The 20211-nt window shown below is 42.7% G+C and overlaps 1 protein-coding gene across 2 annotated transcripts in view; it reads left to right on the top strand.

Annotated features, from left to right (window-relative positions):
• The window catches only part of rars1 (arginyl-tRNA synthetase 1), a 60763-nt gene that overhangs the window by 17211 nt on the left and 23341 nt on the right, over positions 1–20211 (top strand). For both annotated transcript variants that reach the window (XM_068043866.1, XM_068043865.1), the window contains 4 exons: positions 1896–2084; positions 4924–5032; positions 8130–8230; positions 15716–15837. In XM_068043866.1, coding sequence (XP_067899967.1) covers positions 1896–2084; positions 4924–5032; positions 8130–8230; positions 15716–15837 — 521 coding nt within the window. The remainder of the gene's footprint in view (positions 1–1895; positions 2085–4923; positions 5033–8129; positions 8231–15715; positions 15838–20211) is intronic.

Genomic DNA, 20211 nt, shown 5'->3' with positions numbered 1-20211 from the left:
ACAAGAGAACTTCTTCTTGGATGCAGAAGATGTGGGCAGGGTTCTTAATGCGTTTTTTGTCTCTGTCTTCACAAAGGAGAGGGTTGATGTAGACATTGTAGTTAAAGAGGAGTGCAAAATATTAGATACGATAAGCATAATGAGAGAGGAAGTACTAGAGGGTCTGGCATCCTTGAATGTGGATAAATCGCCAGGGCCTGATGGATTGTATCCCAGGTTGTTAAAGGAAGCCAGGGAGGGAATAGCAGATGCGCTGAGTATCATCTTCAAATCCTCACTAGATACAGGAGAGGTACCAGATGTTTGGAGGTCTGCGAATGTTGTACCATTGTTTAAAAAGGGTGCGAGGGATAGGCCAAATAATTATAGGCTGGTCAGTCTGACCTCAGTGGTGGGTAAATTGTTAGAATCTATTCTGAGGATAAACTGCCACTTAGAAAGGCATGGAGTAATCAGCGATAGTCAGCATGGATTTGTTAAGGGAAGGTCATGTCTTACTAACTTAACTGAGTTTTTTGAGGAAGTAACAAGAAGGATTGATGAAGGAAGTGCAGTGGATGTGGTTTACATGGATTTTAGTAAGGCATTTGACAAGGTCCCACATGGCAGGCTGGTCAGTAAAGTGAAAGCCCATGGGATACAGGGGAATGTGGCAGGTTGGATCCAAAATTGGCTCAGGGCCAGGAAACAAAGGATAGTAGTTGACGGATGTTTTTGTGAATGGAAAGCTATTTTCAGTGGCGTTCCACAGGGCTCAGTGTTGGGTCCCTTGCTCTTTGTGGTATATATTAATGATTTGGACTTAAATGTGGGAGGCACGATTGGGAAATTCGCTGATGACACTAAAATTGGCCGTGTAGTTGAGAGTGAAGAGGACAGCCGTAGACTCCAGAAAGATATCAATGGTTTGGTTGAGTGGGTGGAAAAGTGGTAAATGGAATTCAATCCAGGTAAGTGTGAGGTAATGCATTTGGGAAGGGCAAATAAAGCGAGGGAATACACAATAAACAGGAGAATATTGAGAGTGGTAGGTCCCTGAAGGTGGCAGGACAGGTAGACAGAGTGGTGAAGAAGGCATATGGAATGCTTTCCTTTATTGGCTCAGGTATAGAAATCAAAAGTAGGGATGTAATGCTGGAACTGTATAAAACACTGGTTAGGCCACAACTGGAGTATCGTGTACAGTTCTGGTCACCACATTATAGAAAGGACATAATTGCTCTGGAGAGAGTACAGAGGAGATTTACAAGAATGTTGCCAGGGCTTGAAAGTTTCAGCTGTGAGGAAAGATTGGATAGGCAAGGGTTGTTTTCCTTAGAACAGAGGAGGCTGAGGAGTGACTTAATTGAGGTGTACAAAATTATGAGGGGCCTAGATAGAGTATTCAGGAAGGACCTGATTCCCCTAGCAGAGAGGTCGATTACCAGGGGGCACAGATTTAAGGTGATTGGTAGAAGGATTAGAGGGGACATGAGGAAAAACTTTTTCACCCAGCGGGTGGTGGGTGTCTGGAATTCACTGTCACGGGCGTTGGTGGAGGAAAAAACCCTCAATTCTTTTAAAAGGTACCTGGACATGCACCTGAAATGCTGTAGCCGGCAAGGCTAAGGACCAGGTGCTGGAAAGTGGGATTAGATTGGGCAGCTAGTTTTTTCGGCTGGTGCGGACACGACAGGCTGAATGACCTCCTTCTTGTGCCTTAATTTTTCTGTGGTTCTATAATGTTTGGACATTTCACTGAGGAGCCACCTAATGTTGTAAAATTGATTTCTGCTGAATTCCACTTACTGACATACAAGTAAAACACTTTCACCTGCTCTTCATGCACTATGAAGAAAATGTGGATATGATTCCAAAAAGCAGCTTGTTTTCTTTTTGTGTTTCATTTATTTCAGAGTCTTCAAGACGAGGAGAGCAAAGCAGGAACCGGCATGATAAACATCAACCAACATCTACAGAGCATTTTCAGTGTTGCCATCAAGGTTGCCTATCCACATCTTGAGAACCTACCGTTAGCAGTCACACCAAGCCAGCATTCAAAATTTGGAGATTACCAATGCAACAGTGCCATGGCAATATCTCAGGTAAGGGAAAGTTTTGAACTAAAGAACAAGATTACTTGCAGAGGATTGATACACAGCAGGTAATCACCTGAGACTGATGTTGTCTGCAGTATTTATTTGTTTCACAGCTACCACAGCTTGTTAGCAGTTAATGCATTAATTTGTAGAGTAAGAGTGTAATAATGGCCTTGCATTGATTTGGAACATGTATTTGAGCTGTGCCTTGGCACCAAAACACATTTAGGGGGTCAGGTGTATTTTTGAGAAATAGCTTTTGAATGATTTAAAAAGTTGTGCCATCAAAAAAGAAAAATTCACACCTTTTTGTCAAACAGAAGTAGTTTATTAATGCAGCAGGACAGATAAAATAACACACTATGTTGCCTACAGCAGCTGAGATCATCTTATTTGACTATGTCCACTAAAATGTACGTCTTGCAGTTTAACAGTATTGCAAGAACATTTCATGAAAAATGGGCTGTGCAGCTAGAGACTTTGCTTCTCCAGAGACAGATTGGATGAGGGCACTACCGTGAAACATTGAATAACTCTTTGATAATTTTAAACCTCAAGTTGGTACTAACTTTCCCATACAGTGCCATTATCTAATATCTTTTGTACTGTATAGTTACATTTACAACTGGTTCTGCCCAGTTATACCATCTTTTCAATTAGAAAAAGAGAGAATCTGAGCTCAGTGAAAGAGGAATTGGAGTCAGAAGCTGGGGAAGATCAGGTTGCATTTTCAGTTAATGAGTGGCCTATCGAGGAAAACTCAAAGGTAAAAGTATATCTTTACTTTATCAGAAAGCAAGGTGTTGGGAAATCTTGAAAACTTTGACCCAGTGGAGCACTGAAACCATTCTGTGTTTGTTCACTGCAAAGTCCAATTACCATTTATTTATAACCAGCAGAGACCCGCAAAACATTTATGGTCAAATTAGTCTCTTTATTGCAACAGTACTTCTTTATATACAGGTTTTCTAATTATTCTTTCAGCAAAGACTTCATTAACAGAATCAAAACTTCTTACTCTGGAAAACAAGCCTAGGAATATAAGTACAAATTTTGTCAAGAGTCTGGCCTTGTTACTTGTTATAGTCATAGAATATGAAAGTACTTGTGAGCTATTTTCTCCTGATTTGAAAAGGTAGGATTACATCTGATGGGGTCTATATTGTTCGAGGAATAAACACACTATTTCCTTGAAATCTGCCTGTTATAATTTCAGCATCTATTGTTGATGAAAATAGCTTCCGAACCACCAATCTTATTCCATGACAAAGTCCTTGTTTAGGATTGAAGTTTCCTAGCAACATTATAACTGCTGCTTCCGTGAGTCTAAGTTTGTGCGGAGGCATGTCCATTGGAGTTAGACTGTGTAGAAACTCTGGCGGATATAGACGGTTATCATCTTCGTCTATAGAATCAATGCTGATGTATTTTTTTAATTGACCTGACAGCTTTTCTGAAACTTTTTCATTCAAATCTAGTGAATTTTCAATTTTAGCACAAAGAATAGCTTTTGAATCATAAGTTGTACCAAAGAATTGTCCCTAACATTTTGTCACACTTAGCCAATTCCATCATCTCATCCACCCCTCCCACGCCAACCCCATTCCATTCCTCCGCATCAATCCCATCCCTCAAAGAAACAATCTTTCCAGCCAGGTTTGTTTTTGGGCTCCTCTTACCTTCAGCAGTTTTTGTTCTCCACCAACCCCAACCCAGCTGTTGCCACCACTTACCATTGGCAGCCGCGCATGCATCACGTGCTCCAATCCTCTGCGTGCTCCACATCCCTCTGTGTGCACCAAGCACTGACCACCAAATGAACCCACCAACAGACGTTCCCCTTAAACTGACCAATCAAAACAGTCTAGACAGAGAAAAACTGAGTATTATAGATTACTGAAGAGCTGACTAACTTGTTTTTCCAGGTATTCTTTTTTCCCTAAAGACTATATCTAGAAATGCAACCTACAACAACTTGCATTTATATAGTGCCTTTAACATAGTGGAACGTCCCAAGGCACGTGTATACTACATACTACAAAATGCCTACAATCCAGAAAATTTAACTAAAATGGACCAGCTTAAAAAATTGAATAAAAAAGATAGTGAATTTAAGCCCATGTGTAAACAAAGTATTACAATAAAAGTTCTTGTAACTTAAGATATTAGCATTCCAAATATTCCCCCACTTATATTGAACAGAATAAATCGATATATGCTATGAATCTGAAAAGGATGTGAATGGCATTAAAAATATTTCTAGGAATGGATCTTTGCAGAAAATTGGTATTTTTAATAAGTTCTGTGGTGCCTTTCCAACATGTTGGAGCCAAAATAAAAAATTGTATTTTTGTCATCTGAAAAGAGTAATTTCCTCAATTTTATTGAGAACTAGTCCTGAGGTTTCTTTTCTCACGTTCATTCCTTGCCAGTTGTGCCAATTTTTATCACCGTAGAAGGAAGGGAACTTAAAAACAAACAGGTCAAACAATTAATGCAGTGACTATTCTTTCTATACAGTAGCAGAGGAGGATTTGCATTAACTAAAACATGGCAGCCAAGCACATGAGTCCCCAACATCAGAAACAGAGCAAGGAGGTAGTCTCCAAATATTTGAGCGAACCTTCTGATGCTAAAGTTCACAAGCAGCGCCATTTTGAATATTACAAATACAAATAATAAATGGTTCTGCCTAGTGTTACTGCCTCTACAGCTAGAAAGGGAGGAATGAGAAAGTCTCAGTTTTGTGAGCAAATGAGGATCAGAAGTAGATTCATGCATTATAGCTCAACAATTTTCTCAAACAGGAATTTACAATATTCCTTATTTATGGATTGTTTTTCAGCTATTGAAAGCCAAAGGAGAGAAGATTAATCCCATAGAGATTGCCCAGAAAATTATCAATAACATTCCAAAAAATGATATTATTGAAAAGGTTGAAATTGCTGGACCAGGTAAGTGTTATTTATTGGTTGTCATAGAGTCGTACAGCATAGAAACAGGCCCTTCGGCCCACCGCGTCCATGCCGACCATAATGCCTATCTATACTAATCCCACCTGCCTGCATTAATTCCATATCCCTCTATGCCTTGCTCATTCAAGTACCTGTCCAGATGCCTCGTAAATGTCACTACTGTTCCTGCCTCCACCACCTCCTCAGGCAGCTCATTCCAGATACTCACTATTCTTTGTGTGAAAAATTTACTCCTTTGATCCCCTTTAAACCTCTTCCCTCTCACCTTAAATCTATGTTGTGTTTGTTTCTTTTAGCTCATTTTTAAATCTCTGCTATGTGAAGTTTTGTTTTGACTCAGTATTTTCCCTTTACTAATTAGATTGATTCAGGTGAAAAGACCCTTCACTATCTCATCGTTCCAGAACACCAATCCTAGTGTCTTTCCCTTTAGCTTTTTAACAATTAATTGGAAAGTCAAAAAGGATGCCAGTCTCAAGTCTCAACTGAAGGAAAGCGTCTCTATAGTGCATTGATACCACATTGGAGTGTCAGGCAGGAATATGTGCTCAAATCCTGGCATGGGTTTCAAGCCACAACCTTCTGTTGCCGAGTGCCAGCACGTGGGCTAATCTGACACTTTCTTAATGTTTCCTTGGGTCACGTGGCATCTCCAGCTGAAGAACATTCTGTATAGGAACCCCCAGGCCATTGCCAAAACATTGTGGCTATTACAGTTCAGGATTTTGTCCAACACTTTTGTCCTTATGTTCATGGGAAAGCATGTTATCATTAAGCATACAGTCCCTTATTGTCCAGAGTCTGTATACGTGCCATGTATATGTTATTGTGGCCAGATTTAACATTTAGCCCTTATTTGTGGATTGTATGGGATGCCTACTGAATTCCTCGGACTTTACTGAAATGCAAAATATCCCAGACCAATGCAGACTAAAATTATTAGTTAGATTTATTTCCAGTTAATACACCAAGCCAAAAGATAGTCTGATATTAAATTAACAGAATAATTAAAAACGGAAAGTAAAATCAGTTCAGAAGATTTTTTTTTTAGAAAGTATTTAAGAATATGATAACAGCATTATCACTGGATGAAACAGCCCTTTGTCGGCCTCCTTGATACAATCCTACAGTTAGATGCAGATTTCCTGTTCATCAATGGAGTTCAGATGTTTTACCAGAACGAAAACTAGAAAAATTCTACAATACTTAATTTAATCTAGAATTTCTCAAGTTAGAGCTGTCAATCATCCATATTGTAAAGAAACAGTAGGCATTATTGTATGGGTGTTTGGTGGTTTTTGTATGGGTATGGGTATATTGTATGGGTAAGCTGGTGTTCACATGTCATCTGGGCTCTGCGTGACTGTTACTGCATTGACCCTGTATAATTTGCATGCAGAGCAGGTATCCTGACTAATTTTCCCTAAGAATCAACCTGATTCTATAAACAACTTTTCTGCATTTTGGAATCGGTAAGGGAAGGCAGCTTTAAATTTAACTCCATCTGTTTCAAAAGTTTGAAATAAAGATAGAACTATGGGCGGCGCAGTGGTTAGCACTGCAGTCTCACTGCTCCAGCGACCCGGGTTCGGTTCTGGGTACTGCCTGTGCGGAGTTTGCAAGTTCTCCCTGTGGGTTTCTGCTGGGTGCTCCGGTTTCCTCCCACAGCCAAAGACTTGCAGGTTGATAGGTAAATTGGCCATTGTAAATTGCCCCTAATGTAGGTAGGTGGTAGGAGAATTGAGGGAAGGTGGGGATGTGGTAGGGAATATGGGATTAATGTAGGATTAGTATAAATGGGTGGTTGATGGTCAGCACAGATCCGGGGGGGGCAAAGGGCCTGTTTCAGTGCTGTATCTCTCTATGACTCTATCTATCTTGTTATCCTATCTCTTGCGCCTTCAGTTTTTTCCCAGCTCCCTGTGGAGGGAGTACCAGACCTCTACTAATCGGCTGCTTGTGACACTACAGCTGAGATAAAAACTTGCTATGGAGGGAGCTGAAGTATGAACTGGTAACCTAACGATGGGCTGGATTTTACCTTAAGCGGATGGAAATGCTTCTGCCTAGCCTGGGGCTCCGTCCCGTACTTTACAGCTCCCCGGGCCTTAATTGTCTTGAGGCGGGTCTTCCACCTGCCTGAGGGAGGAGGTCCCGCCTCAGTGAGCTGCCGGCCAGTCAGCGGGCTGGCAACTCTTAGTCCCAGCAGCACCACCGGAAGTGGTGGCCACTGCTGGGACTGCAGCCCAGCCGCAACAAGGATCCAGAAACAAAGGTAAGTTGGGCTTGTCTCACCAGGGAGATCGGTGCTTCCCTGGTGAGGCTTGAGTGGTCGTTTGGGGGGACAGGGGAGAGGGCGTCCTGGATCCCAGGGGTGAGTTGGGAGGTGGGGGTGGCCCTCAATCATGCACCTTGTGCCCGACTGCCATGGCCCGCCCCTCTCCCCCGGGCGCGGAAAGGCTGACAGCTTTCACTGGGTGGCCTTTCACGTCCTCAGCATGCCCGCTTGCCACTGGTAAGATACCCGTGGAGGCGGGCGAGGGCCGTTAAGTGGCCACTTAAGGACCTTGATTGGCTTTGGGCGGGCAGTTCCCCCCCCCCCCCCCACCCGACTGTCATAAAGTTGACCGGAGGCAGGAGCGGGGCAGGTAGGGCTCCCGGAGCCTCCCGCTCAACTTTACGCTGTCCCCACACCACCATCCGACCCACAGGGTCGGCGTAAAATTCAGCCCAATGATTCTGTTTTCAAATTTTCCTGTACCTCTGCATTATTCACACACCCCTGGGAGTCCCCTATTGTAAAACCATGTCAGAAAAGGAAATTATTGTTCTTGTTCCAAAAAAAAACATTTTATCAGTGTATAACAAAGCAACAGAAATTAGCCAAAAAGTACAAAATGAACAAAGCAATCTGATAACAGATAAGCATCCTGGAAATCCTGTTAACATTTCAATATCATACATGGGAAGTTCTCGACTAAGATGCCTTCAAAACTGTTTTCCATCCTTTTGTGTTTTTTTCAACAGGATGTTGAATTAGAATATGCTTGTATACTTACTTTCATTTCTCATATAGGTTTTGTCAATGTTCATCTCAAAAGAGAATTTGTCTCCAAGCTGCTGACAGACCTCCTTATAAATGGAGTTCAGCCTCCCCTGGTGGGACCAAAGAAGAAGGTATGCAATATACAAATGGAAGAGCAGAATTTTTTTTTAAATAAAATAGTTGATGTCAGCCTTGGCTCAGTGGTAGCACTCTTGCCTCTTGAGTCAGAAGGTCATGGTTTCCAGCCACTGTTGCTTCTAAAATGTTGCTGTTGCATGCAGTCAATTTTTTCAATGCGTGCTATCTTTAAATATTTTTGGGTGGTCGGGAGGCGCTGTATTTAATATGGAACAAGGCCTGCATGGTACCTTCCCAGCGGAAACATTGGTTCCAATTCCACTGCAAGAACTTGAATATATAATTTAGTCTTGCACTTCATCACAGTACTGAGGGAATGCTACACTGTCTGAAGTGCTGCTTTTCACGAGATGGTAAACTGAAACCTTGTTTGCCTTTGCATGTAGACCCCATGGTATTATTTCTAAGAGGTGCAAGGGAGTTCCCTGAATTGTGCAGCCTGAAAGGATGGTGGAAGCAGATTCAGTAGTAACTTTCAAAAGGAAATTGGATATATATTTGAAAAGGAAAATTTGCAAGACTTTGGGGATGTGAAGAGAGGTAGGACTAATTGAATACCTCTTTCAAAGAGCCAACACAGGCATGATGGGCTGAATGGCCTCCTGTGCTGTTCTGATCCACCCAGTGTCCTCGCTGACATTTATCCCTCAATCAGTACCTAAAAACAGCTGATTTAGTTAGTTATTCAATTGCTGTTTGAGACTGTGCAAATTGGCTGCTGCATTTCCTATATTATAACAAGTGTCAAATTGTTTCATTAGTCCTTTAAAATGTTTGTTGAAAGATCCACTATTTCATTGAAATGTGTTATAATGTAGGAAAAGCTGCAACCAATTTGCAATCACCAAGATCCCACAAGCAACAATGAGATAATAACCAGTTAATGTGTTTTATTTATTTATTTAGAGATACAGCACTGAAACAGGCCCTTCGGCCCACCGAGTCTGTGCCGACCATCAACCACCCATTTATACTAATCCTACACTAATCCCATATTCCTACCACATCCCCACCTGTCCCTATATTCTCCTACAACCTACCTATACTAGGGGCAATTTATAATGGCCAATTTACCTACCAACCTGCAAGTCTTTGGTGGTGGGAGGAAACCGGAGTACCCGGCGAAAACCCACGCAGACACAGGGAGAACTTGCAAACTCCACACAGGCAGTACCCAGAATTGAACCCGGGTCCCTGGAGCTGTGAGGCTGCGCTGCTAACCACTGCGCCACTGGTGATGTTGATTGAACGATAAATATTGGCCAAGACTCTGGGGTGAACTCACCTGCTTTTCTTTGAATAGTGTCACTGGATTGTATATGTCCATGTACAAGGGCTTGCAGGACTGTAGTTTAATGTTGCAGCCGAATTGCTCGCTTCCTACAGTGCAGCACTCCCTCAGTACTGCGCTAAAGTATCAGCCTACTCTTTGCATTCAGGTCTCTGTAGTGGAACTTGAACCTTCTGACTCAGGAAAGAATGCTACCACTGAGCCAAGGCTGACAACTTAATCATTGGGTAACTGGTTTATGATCGAGTCAAATTCCATTTTTATTGCATGCATTTCCAGGAATTTTATTCATGTTTAAGAATCACATTCTGTGATTCCGTTCAGAATTCTCTGGGAATTACTAATAGCATTGGTAATTTTTAACTAATATTCACTATTGGGGAATGTATCTGATTAGGTTGTCTCATAATTCTAAATGTTATAAAGATAAATACTATGGATCTTTACCAGGTTCCCTCAATCAACCCTTTTTATTACTTTGATACTTTAAAACTGCTCCTTAGAGGTAACATGGGAGCAGACTGATAAGATCACAACCAACATGGAGAGTAATAATCCCCAATCATGCTACGGAACAATAATTTGTGATATCACATCAAAAGGAATTCTTTGTGTGATGGCTATTCCCAGGCTGTCTTCAAAGCAGCAGTTTCAAAGCACAAACACAGAGAAATAGATACTGGTCCTTTTATTTATCGCACGTATTTGCAGAATGCAGGAAGATTCGTTGTATGCTGTGCACAGTTGCTATATGCTGTTAGAACTTGTTTTTTTTAATACAATCATCATTTCCTTCCCATAAATAACCTTGCACTCAATCAATTCAGTAACTGTGTCTCTTCTAAATAACATCCTCACAGAATGGCTCACCTGAGATGCAACGTGATCCCACTTGCAAAAACCTATTAACTAGTTTTACACATGGCTGAGATTATGAAAATCTATGTAATAGGTACTTTGTAAGTTTAGTTTCAGAATGAGTATGAATCAAATAGATGATGAGCAAAGTTCTGTGTGTCAAACTTGCATGTTTTGTATTCTCTCTTATCATCTTTTGGTGTGAATTAGTATTGACGTGAAGAACGGAGAGCGAGTCTGCAATTTTTGCTCTCCTGAAGTCTGTTGCTTGAATAGAACTGTATCAAATCACTGCTTTCAATCCCTTGGATATCAAAATCAACACTCAGTTGTTGAGGTTCTTGGACAAACTTATCAAAGTCTTTTACATGTGTACTGTTTATAAAAGGTAAATAGTTCTCACCCAAGGAGTGGTGCATATTCAGGAAGACAGTACTTTGCATGACTGTGCCTGTTCTTAACTCTATGCAATGGAACAGACATCAGTCTTTCACATCAAAAGAGCAATGCTGCTAATTAAGGATACACTTGCACTGGTTCACACAATTTCCCTTTGCACCAGCACTAAATGCAGTGTTAATTTGGGGTCAGGGTCTGATCTAACACCTGAGCAAAATAAAATAGGGGGACCTTCATTCTGTTTCGCTCCTGAGTTGTCAAATGTTCACTCTTTTTACATTACACAAGTTTGGCATTGGCTCAAAGTTATGGGTAAATGTACCCTACACTTAGCAAACAAATTAATTTGATCTTTCAAGTGAATGAAGCCAATTCACAGTTTGCTGAGTACACCACATTATTGTTGCACCATATATTTTATATATTGTTACACTATTGGTGAGTTCTGGCTTAATTCATTATTGAAAATATACAGGAATTCTACTGAGTCCTACATTATGAAACTCCTATCACGAGGCCCTAAGTTAAGTGACACGACTTTAACAAAATTGCCCACATCATCAAACAAGCCAGCAACTGACGACATCATTCAATATCTATACAATATAAGTCTTGCATACAGCATGCATGATCTGTACTTCAAGGAGGTGACCTGTCATATTTTTCAGTTATATCTTGTCATTTTTTCAGTATAAACATACCTTTCAGTCCTCCCAGCTCAGTTGTTTTCTCCAAGGTGGGTAGCACCATTGTGGCACCATTCTCCACAGCGACATGTGCTTGAACTTTATTGTTCAGTCCTGGCCCAAATCCCTACTCCTAGGTGCCAGCCTGCAGCCCTGGCTTTTTCCTTTCTGCTTCTTGACATTGGCTTGTGGCCTGACCACGAGTCTTCCTTGACTTAAAAGGCAGCCTGTAGCCCGAGCTGGATTTCTTAATTTACCCTCCTACTACACCCAACAGCACAGAAGAAAATAGGTAAAGGAGAGGAAAAAGGAAGACCGATGCAGAAAAGGACAGCAAGATAGAGAAACAGGGAGGAACCACAACCTAGAAGACATAGAGAAGAAATAATTTTCATTTATATAGTGCCTTTCATGTGATCAGGATCTACCAAAATGTTTCAGAGAAGATAATTATTTCTGTGATATAGTAACTTATTGAAACAAAAATGGCAGTCAATTTGTGCATGGCCCCAAAAACAGTAATACGATACAGGATTAATTAATCTGTTTTGATTGTATTTTTTGAGCACTGACTTGGTCTCCAGGAAAATTCCATGCTCGTTTTCTAAATTGTGCCATGGGAATGGGACCTTTTATATTAATGCGTAGAAATGCAGCAAGATCTGGACAATATCCAGGCTTGAGCTGATAAGTGGTAAGTAACATTCACGCCACACAAGTATCAGGCAATGGCCATCTCCAACAAGAGAGAATCTAACCATCTTCCCTTGACATTCAGTGGCATTACGATCGCTGAATCACCCAGTTTCAACATCCTGGGGATTACCATTGACCGGAAACTGAACTGGAGTAGCCATATAAATACTGTGGCTACAAGATTTTTGTATCATCGTTAGCCACGGATGAGGTACCAGAAGACTGGAGGATAGCTAATTTTGTGCCTTTATTTAAGAAGGGCAGCAGGGATAAGCCAGGAAACTACAGGCTGGTGAGCCTTACATCAGTGGTGGGAAAGTTATTGGAAGGGATTCTGAGAAACAGGATTTATATGCATCTGGAAAGGCATGGTCTGATTAGGGATAGTCAGCATGGCTTTGTGCATGGGAAATCATGTCTCACGAATTTGATTGAGTTTTTTGAGCAGGTGACCAAGAGGATTGACGAGGGCAGGGCGATGGCCGTTGTCTACATGGACTTTAGCAAGGCCTTTGACAAGGTCCCGCATGGTAGGCTGGTCCAGAAGGTTCGAACACATGGGATCCAGGGTGAGCTAGCAAATTGGATACAAAATTGGCTTGGTGATAGGAGGCAGAGGGTGGTAGTGGAGGGTTGTTTTTCAGATTGGAGGCCGGTGACCAGTGGTGTGCCGCAGGGATTGGTGCTGGGCCCTCTGTTGTTTGTCATATATATTAATGACTTGGATGTGATTGTAAGGGGCATGATTAGTAAGTTTGCAGATGACACGAAAATTGATGGTATAGTGGACAGTGAAGAAGGTTGTCTAAGGTTACAAAAGGATATAGATCAACTGGGAAAGTGGGCAAGGGAGTGGCAAATGGAATTTAACGCAGACAAGTGCGAAGTGATGCATTTTGGGAAGTTAAACCAAGGCAGGACATATACAGTGACTGGCAGGGCCCTGGGGAGTGTTGTTGAGCAGAGAGACCTTGGGGTGCAAGTACATAGTTCCCTGAAAGTGGCAACACAGGTAGACAGGGTGGTGAAGAAGGCATATGGCATGCTTGCCTTCATCGGCCGAGGCATTGAGTACAAGAGTTGGGACGTCATGTTACAGTTGTACATAACGTTGGTTAGGCCGCATTTGGAGTATTGTGTGCGGTTCTGGTCGCCGCACTACAGGAAAGATGTGATTAAGCTAGAGAGGGTGCAGAAAAGATTCACAAGGATGTTGCCTGGTTTGGAGGGCTTGAGTTATAAAGAAAGATTGGATAGGCTGGGTCTGTTTTCCCTGGAGCGAAGGAGGCTGAGAGGGGACATGATAGAGGTATATAAAATTATGAGAGGCATAGTTAGGGTAGATAGCCAGAGTCTGTTTCCCATGGTAGGGGTGACTAAAACTAGAGGGCATAGATTTAAGGTGAGAGGGAGGAGGTTTAATGGGGATCAAAGGGGTAAATTTTTCACACAAAGAATAGTGGGTATCTGGAATGAGCTGCGTGAGGAGGTGTTGGAGGCAGGAACAGTAGCGACATTTACGAGGCATCTGGACAGGTACTTGAATGAGCAAGGCATAGAGGGATATGGAATTAATGCAGGCAGGTGGGATTAGTATAGATAGGCATTATGGTCGGCATGGACACGGTGGGCCGAAGGGCCTGTTTCTATGCTGTATGACTAAGAGCAGGTCAGAGGCTAGGAATCCTGCGGTGAGTAACTCATCTCCTGACTCCCCAAAGCCTGTCCACCATCCACAAGGCACAAGTCAGGAGTGTGATGGAATACTCTCCACTTGCCTGGATGGGTGCAGCTTCAACAACACTCAAGAAGCTCGACATCATCCAGGACAAAGCAGCCCACTTGATTGGCACCCCATCCAAAAACATTCACTCCTTCCAACACCGACGCACAATGGCAGCAGTGTGTACCATCTACAAGATGCACTGCAGCAACGCACCAAGGTTCCTTAGACAGCACTTTCCAAACCCGCAACCTCTACCACCTAGAAGAACAAAGGCAGCAGATGCATGGGAACACCACCACCTGCAAGTTCCCCTACAAGCCACACACCATCCTGACTTGGAACTATATCGCCATTCCTTCACTGTCGCTGGGTTAAAATCTTGGAGCTCCCTTCCTAACAGCACTGTAGGTGTACCTACCCCACATGAACTGCAGCGGTTCAAGAAGGCAGCTCACCACCACCTTCTCCAGGGCAATTAGGAATGTGCAGTAAATGCTGACCTCACCAGTGACACCCACATCCCATGAATGAATTTTCAAAAACTTGGGCAGATAGCAAATGTATCAGTTTAGCAACTCATCTGAAAGACACCACTTCTAACAATGCAGCACTCGTTCTTGTGTTCACTGAAGTATCAGCCTGGACTGTGTACTCCAGTCCAGTAGAATATTTTGACGCTGAGGTGAAAGTACTGCCACCGAGTCCATCTAAAAATAAGATTTAAAGACATAATAGGACATAAAGTGAGAGAGCTAAGCAGAATATCTTGCCAACAGACCATCGTTGGCAGTGGTGGTGGGAGGACAAAATGCAGAGGATTACAACCAACAGAAATGAAGGCGCGCACATACAATTGGTACGCACACATAGTTTAACCAGAAATTGCAAAGGTACACTTCTGGTCTGCTGCACCATAATGCTACCCACAGCCATTCAGTTCTATATACTTCAAAGGTGAGGTAAAGCTTATTCATCTTGAATTTCCCCTTCCATCTGTCTTTATCTCACACATCATATGCTGTCATGCTAACGCTGCCATAGCCCAGTTAGTAGCATTCTCGCTTCTGAGTCCGAAGGTTGTGGGTTCATGTCCCACTCCAGGACTTGAGCATAAAAATCTAGGCTGACTCTCCAGTGTAGTACTGAGGGAGTGCTGCATTGTTGAACATGCAGTCTTTCAGTTAAACCAAGGTCCAGTATGCCATCTGAGGTGGATGTAAAAGATCCCATGACACTATTTCAAAGAAGAGCAGAGAAGCCATCCCCAGTGTCCTGGCCAAATGTATCCCTCAATCAGCATCACAAAAAAAGAGACTATCTGGACTTTATTGCATTGTTATTTGTTGGCGCTTGATGTGCACAAATTGGCTGCTGCATTTCCTACATTATAACAGTGACACATTTTAAAAAGTACTTAATTAGCTGTAGAGGACCTTGGAATGGCCTGAGGTCCTGAAACATGCTTTATAAGTACAAGTTTTTAGTTTTTTTCTTCATACAACACAAAGACAACTGCACTCAGGTTTCCACCAACACTCAATATTGCTGTGATCCATCAGTTATGAGTGCACAAAAACATCCTGATGATGACACTTCACAAATTAGTACTGCAATAGTATTATTGTGCTACAGCTTATTTGATGTTTGTATGCACTGTAATTTATACTGTGCACCCTATGTTACATGGTTAATTTATGGAGTGGAGTTTGGAGACACTTCTTCTTTCCTCAACTTGACCTCATTTAGAGCAAGTCTCGCAACTTGGTGTTAATACTGTATTATATTACATAAAAGTACTTATTCAAATATGTTTTCTTTGTAGGTGGTGGTAGATTTCTCCTCTCCCAATATTGCCAAAGAGATGCATGTGGGTCATCTGCGATCGACCATCATTGGAGACAGCATGTGCCGCTTGTTTGAGTTTGTGGGTTATGATGTTTTAAGGTCAGTGGAAAGTGACTAATTATGCACACGACTGATTCCCACTTTCATAGATTTATTCTCCAGCTAGGTGTAAAAGTTCGAAATAGGGCCAGATTTTTTGATTAGTGGCTAGCCAACAGCATTATACATGCACATGTCCATAGACTTTCTATGGGTTCTTGCCGTGGGAGTTTGTGAGCCAGCTATCGCGAAAGCATAGTACTTTCTACGGAACATCTATCTTAACCAATCAGATTGAAGAATTATTATTGAGCAGCACAGAGTAAACCAGGAAATGTCAGAATATATAATTCAAATTAGGTACAGGAAGTAAAATAAAGGGAAAGAAAGGTTGGATTTAAAGAGACCAGAAAAAGTTTTAAAAATCGAACAACTTGTATTTATATAGCACCTTTAATATAATAAAATGTCCTAAGGCACTTCACAGGAGCATTCTAAAACAAAGTATGACAGCGAGCCACATAAGGAGACATTAGGTCAGGTGACCAAAAGCTGGGTTAATGCGGTAGGTTTTAAGAAATGTCTTAAAGGAGGAAAGCGCGATGGGGAAGTGTAGAGAGGGTACTCCAGAGCTTAGGGCCTAGGCAGCTGAAGACACGGTCATCAATCATGGAGCAATTAAAATTGGTGATGCTTAAGAGGCCAGAATTAGAGGACTGCAGATAAAGTTATGTTGAACTTGTGTAAGACACTAGTTCGGCCTCAGCTGGAGTATTGAGTCCAGTTCTGGGCGCCGCACTTTAGGAAAGACATGAGGGCATTGGAGAGAGAGTACAGAAAAGATTCACGAGAATGGTTCCAGGAATGAGGAATTTCAGTTATGAAGATAGATTGGAGAAGTTAGGACTGTTTTTCTTGGAGAAGAGAAGGCTAAGAGGTGACTTGATAGAGGTATTCAAAATAATGAAGGGTCTGGACTGAGTAGATGGAGAGAAACTGTTCCCACTCGTGTAACAATTGAGAATGGGAGGACATAGATTTAAAGTATTTGGTAAGAGAAGCAAAAGTGACATGAGGGAAAACTTTTTCACACGGAAAGTGGTTAAGGTCTGGAATGCGCTGCCTGAGAACGTGGTGGAGGCAGGTTCAAGTGAAGCATTCAAAAGAAAATTAGACAGTTATGTGAAAAGGAAGAATGTGCAGGGTTATGGGACGAAGGTAGGGGAATGGAACTGAGGGAATTGCTCTTTCAGAGAGCCAGTGTGGGCACGATGGGCCGAATGGCCTCCTTCTGCATTGTAATGATTCTGTGATCTCGGAGGGTTGTGGGGCTGGAGGAGATTACAGAGATAGAAAGAGGTGAGGCCATGAAAGGATTTGAAAACTGGATGAGAATTTTAAAATCAAGGAATTGCTTGACCAGGAGCCAATGTAGGTCAGCAAACACGGGTGATAGGTGAAAGGGACTTGGTGCAAGTTAAGACATGGGCAGCAGAATTTTAATAAACACAAGTTTACGGAGAGTAGAATGTGGGTGACCAGCCACGAGTGCATTGGAATAGTCAAGTCTAGAGGTAACAAAGGCATGAATGAAGGTTTCAGCAGCCGATGAGCTGAGACAGGAGCAAAGTTGGCGATGTTACAGAGGTGGAAAAAGGCGGTTTTAGTGAAAGCGCAAAAGTGTTCTTGGAAGCTCAACTCGGGGTCAAATGTGATACCAAGGTTGCGAACAGAATGGCTTAATCTCAGGCTGTTACCGGGGAGAAGGATGGAGTCATCAGTTTTGGAACAGAGTTTGGTGTGGGGTCTGAAAACAATAACTTCAGTCCTCCCAAGATTTAATTGGAGGAAATTTCTGCTCCTCCAGTACTGAATGTCAGATAAGCAGTCTGATAATTTAGTCACAGTGGAGGAGTTGACATGTGGTGGTGAGGTAGAGCTGGACGTCATTGGCGTACATGTGAAAACTAACCCTGTGCTTTCGGATGATGTTGCCGAGGGGCAGCATTTAGATGAGAAATAGGATGGGGCCAAGGGTAGATTCTTGGGGGACACCAAAGGTAACAGTGCAGGATCAGAAAGAGAAACCATTGTAAGTGATACTCTGGCTACTATTGGATAGATAAGGATGGAGCCAGGTGAGTACAGCCCCACCCAGCTGGGCGACAGTGCAGAGGGGTTGGAGGAGGATGTTGTAGTCAACCTGTTGCAGGCTGCAGATAGATTGAGAAGGACGAAGACAGAAAGTTTGCCTATGTCACAGCCACACTGAATGCCATTTGTGACTTTGGTGAGAGCTGTTTTGGTACGGTGGCAGGAGCAGAAACTTGATTGGAGGGAGTTAAACATGGAGTTCCAGGAAAAATGGGCACGGATTTGGGAGGCAACTGCACGTTCAAGGACTTGGAGAGGAAAGGGAGGCTGCAGATGAGATAGTAGATTGCAAAGACGGTGGAGTCAAGCGTTGATTTTTTGAGGAGTGGGTGATGACGGCAGATATGTAGGAGAGAAGGGAGAGAACCATTAGTAATATCGGCTAACATGGGAACCAGGAGGAGGATTGGGTGGTTAGCAGTTTAGTGAGAATAAGGTCGAGGGAACAGGAGGTGGGTCTAATGGACAGGCTGAGCTCAGAGAGGACATGAGGTGAGATAGAAGAGAAGCGAGAGAAAGATGCGTGTTCAGGGCTATGGAAGGAGGAGTATTGGAAGAAGTTTGGCCATGTGGGGTAGTGAAAGGGAGGATGCAGCTAATCGGATAATCTCAATGACAAAAGTCTATGAGCTCCTCACACTTATTGTTGGAGGTAAGGATGGACAGGACAGAGGAGATGTATTTAAGACAATGGTTTGCAGTAGAGAAAAGAAACCAGGGATTATCTGCTTTCCTGGATGATTCTGGAATAGTGAGCAGTTTTAGCAGATGAAAGTTTGCTGCAAATTACTGTTGCTTTCCTATATGGTAAGCACACAACTTTTGCTGTATGCTTTTCCTTGACAGCATGATTACTGTGATAACGTAACAAACATGCCTTCTGTGGTATGCTGCAGCTTTGCCAACATATTGTACCATCTTTTACCTATTCCTATTTAGATAGTTTTAGCTATAATGAAAATGTTCTGTCTGTGTGATATTAGGAGATTGCCATTGGCCCAGTTCAAAGCTACAAAAATAGCTCTTCACGATTCGAGTAGCCTTCATTTGAATTTTTTTTAAATAGCTAATTGAGTATTTAGTGGTGATTGCTACAGTAGCTACTGGCATGAGAGGTAATTGCATAGTTTCTACGCTAATATTTTACATTATATTGTGCTAAAACCAGAATGATGTGCAACTGTTGGTGCTTTGCTCAGTTTAGAATAACTGCTCTTGTGCACAGCTCTACTTGTTGGTTTACTTGAGTTTCACCCCAGCTTTGGATGTTGAAATGTACAAGAGTATTCAGTACCCAGAATGAGTTACTAGTTGCAGCATGTACGTTGAAGCTAGTTGGTTATGAAAAAATAAACCAGAGTTGTGTCAGCTGTATAATTCATATATTCAAAGTAAATTCAAATCTATCAAGTGCAACACTACTAGTTTACTTTTTATGAACAACCAATCTCGAGTGCGTACTCTGTTCATACAATTTTTTTTACAGTACAGTATTTGAGTTTAGTCATTTTCAGATATACTTTATTATTTAAGCATGAATTCATACATATATATATATATAAGCCCAGCATTAGCAAAGAGCATTGATCTAACACTGGCTTATTTCCCTCATTTTATGGACTATTGCTCCTTTCCCAATTTTAAGTTTGAAAGATGACAAATTACTGTTACCTTTACAACAACAAAGTGACTCCTGACAACACAGCCCAGCACCAACGCCATCAGAGTGCTTCCAGCTTCGCACCTGCGCAGAATGGACTCTTGCTGTCAGTAGGGTGCTGCGCATGCGCAGCCTACATCAGTACCTGACTTGCCAGGACTAATTCGCGCATGAAAACATCATCGCATATTGCAACGTCTGCTCACCGCTCACTCCCCACCTCGCCACTTCCCCCATCCCCCTCGGCCACTCGCTCCCTGCCTCGCCACTTCTCCCCCCTCGACCAGTCGCTCCCCACTTCACCCACCCCCCCATGACCTGTGGGCCACTCGCTCCCCACCTCACCATTTCTCCCTCCTCTGCTGGGCCTCTGCTCCCCACTCCCTCCCGCGATCGCCGTCTCTCTTCCCCGCATGGAGGAAGCGGGGGGGAGAGAGAGTTACAAGATAGGCAGGGGAGGGGAGGGAGCGAAGCAGAAGCGAGAGGGTGCAGGAAGCAGAAGCGGGAGGGAGTGGTGAGGTGAAGCAGCAAGTGGCCGAGGGGGGGGCGAAGTCATGAGGCAGGGAGCAAGAGGCGAGCAGATGGGTGCGGAAAACAGTGGCGAAGAGAAGCGCGGGAGC

This window comes from Heterodontus francisci, chromosome 12 (assembly GCF_036365525.1).
Source record: "Heterodontus francisci isolate sHetFra1 chromosome 12, sHetFra1.hap1, whole genome shotgun sequence".
NCBI classification, from domain to species: domain Eukaryota; kingdom Metazoa; phylum Chordata; class Chondrichthyes; order Heterodontiformes; family Heterodontidae; genus Heterodontus; species Heterodontus francisci.
This window is presented reverse-complemented; position numbering and strand designations above follow the sequence as displayed.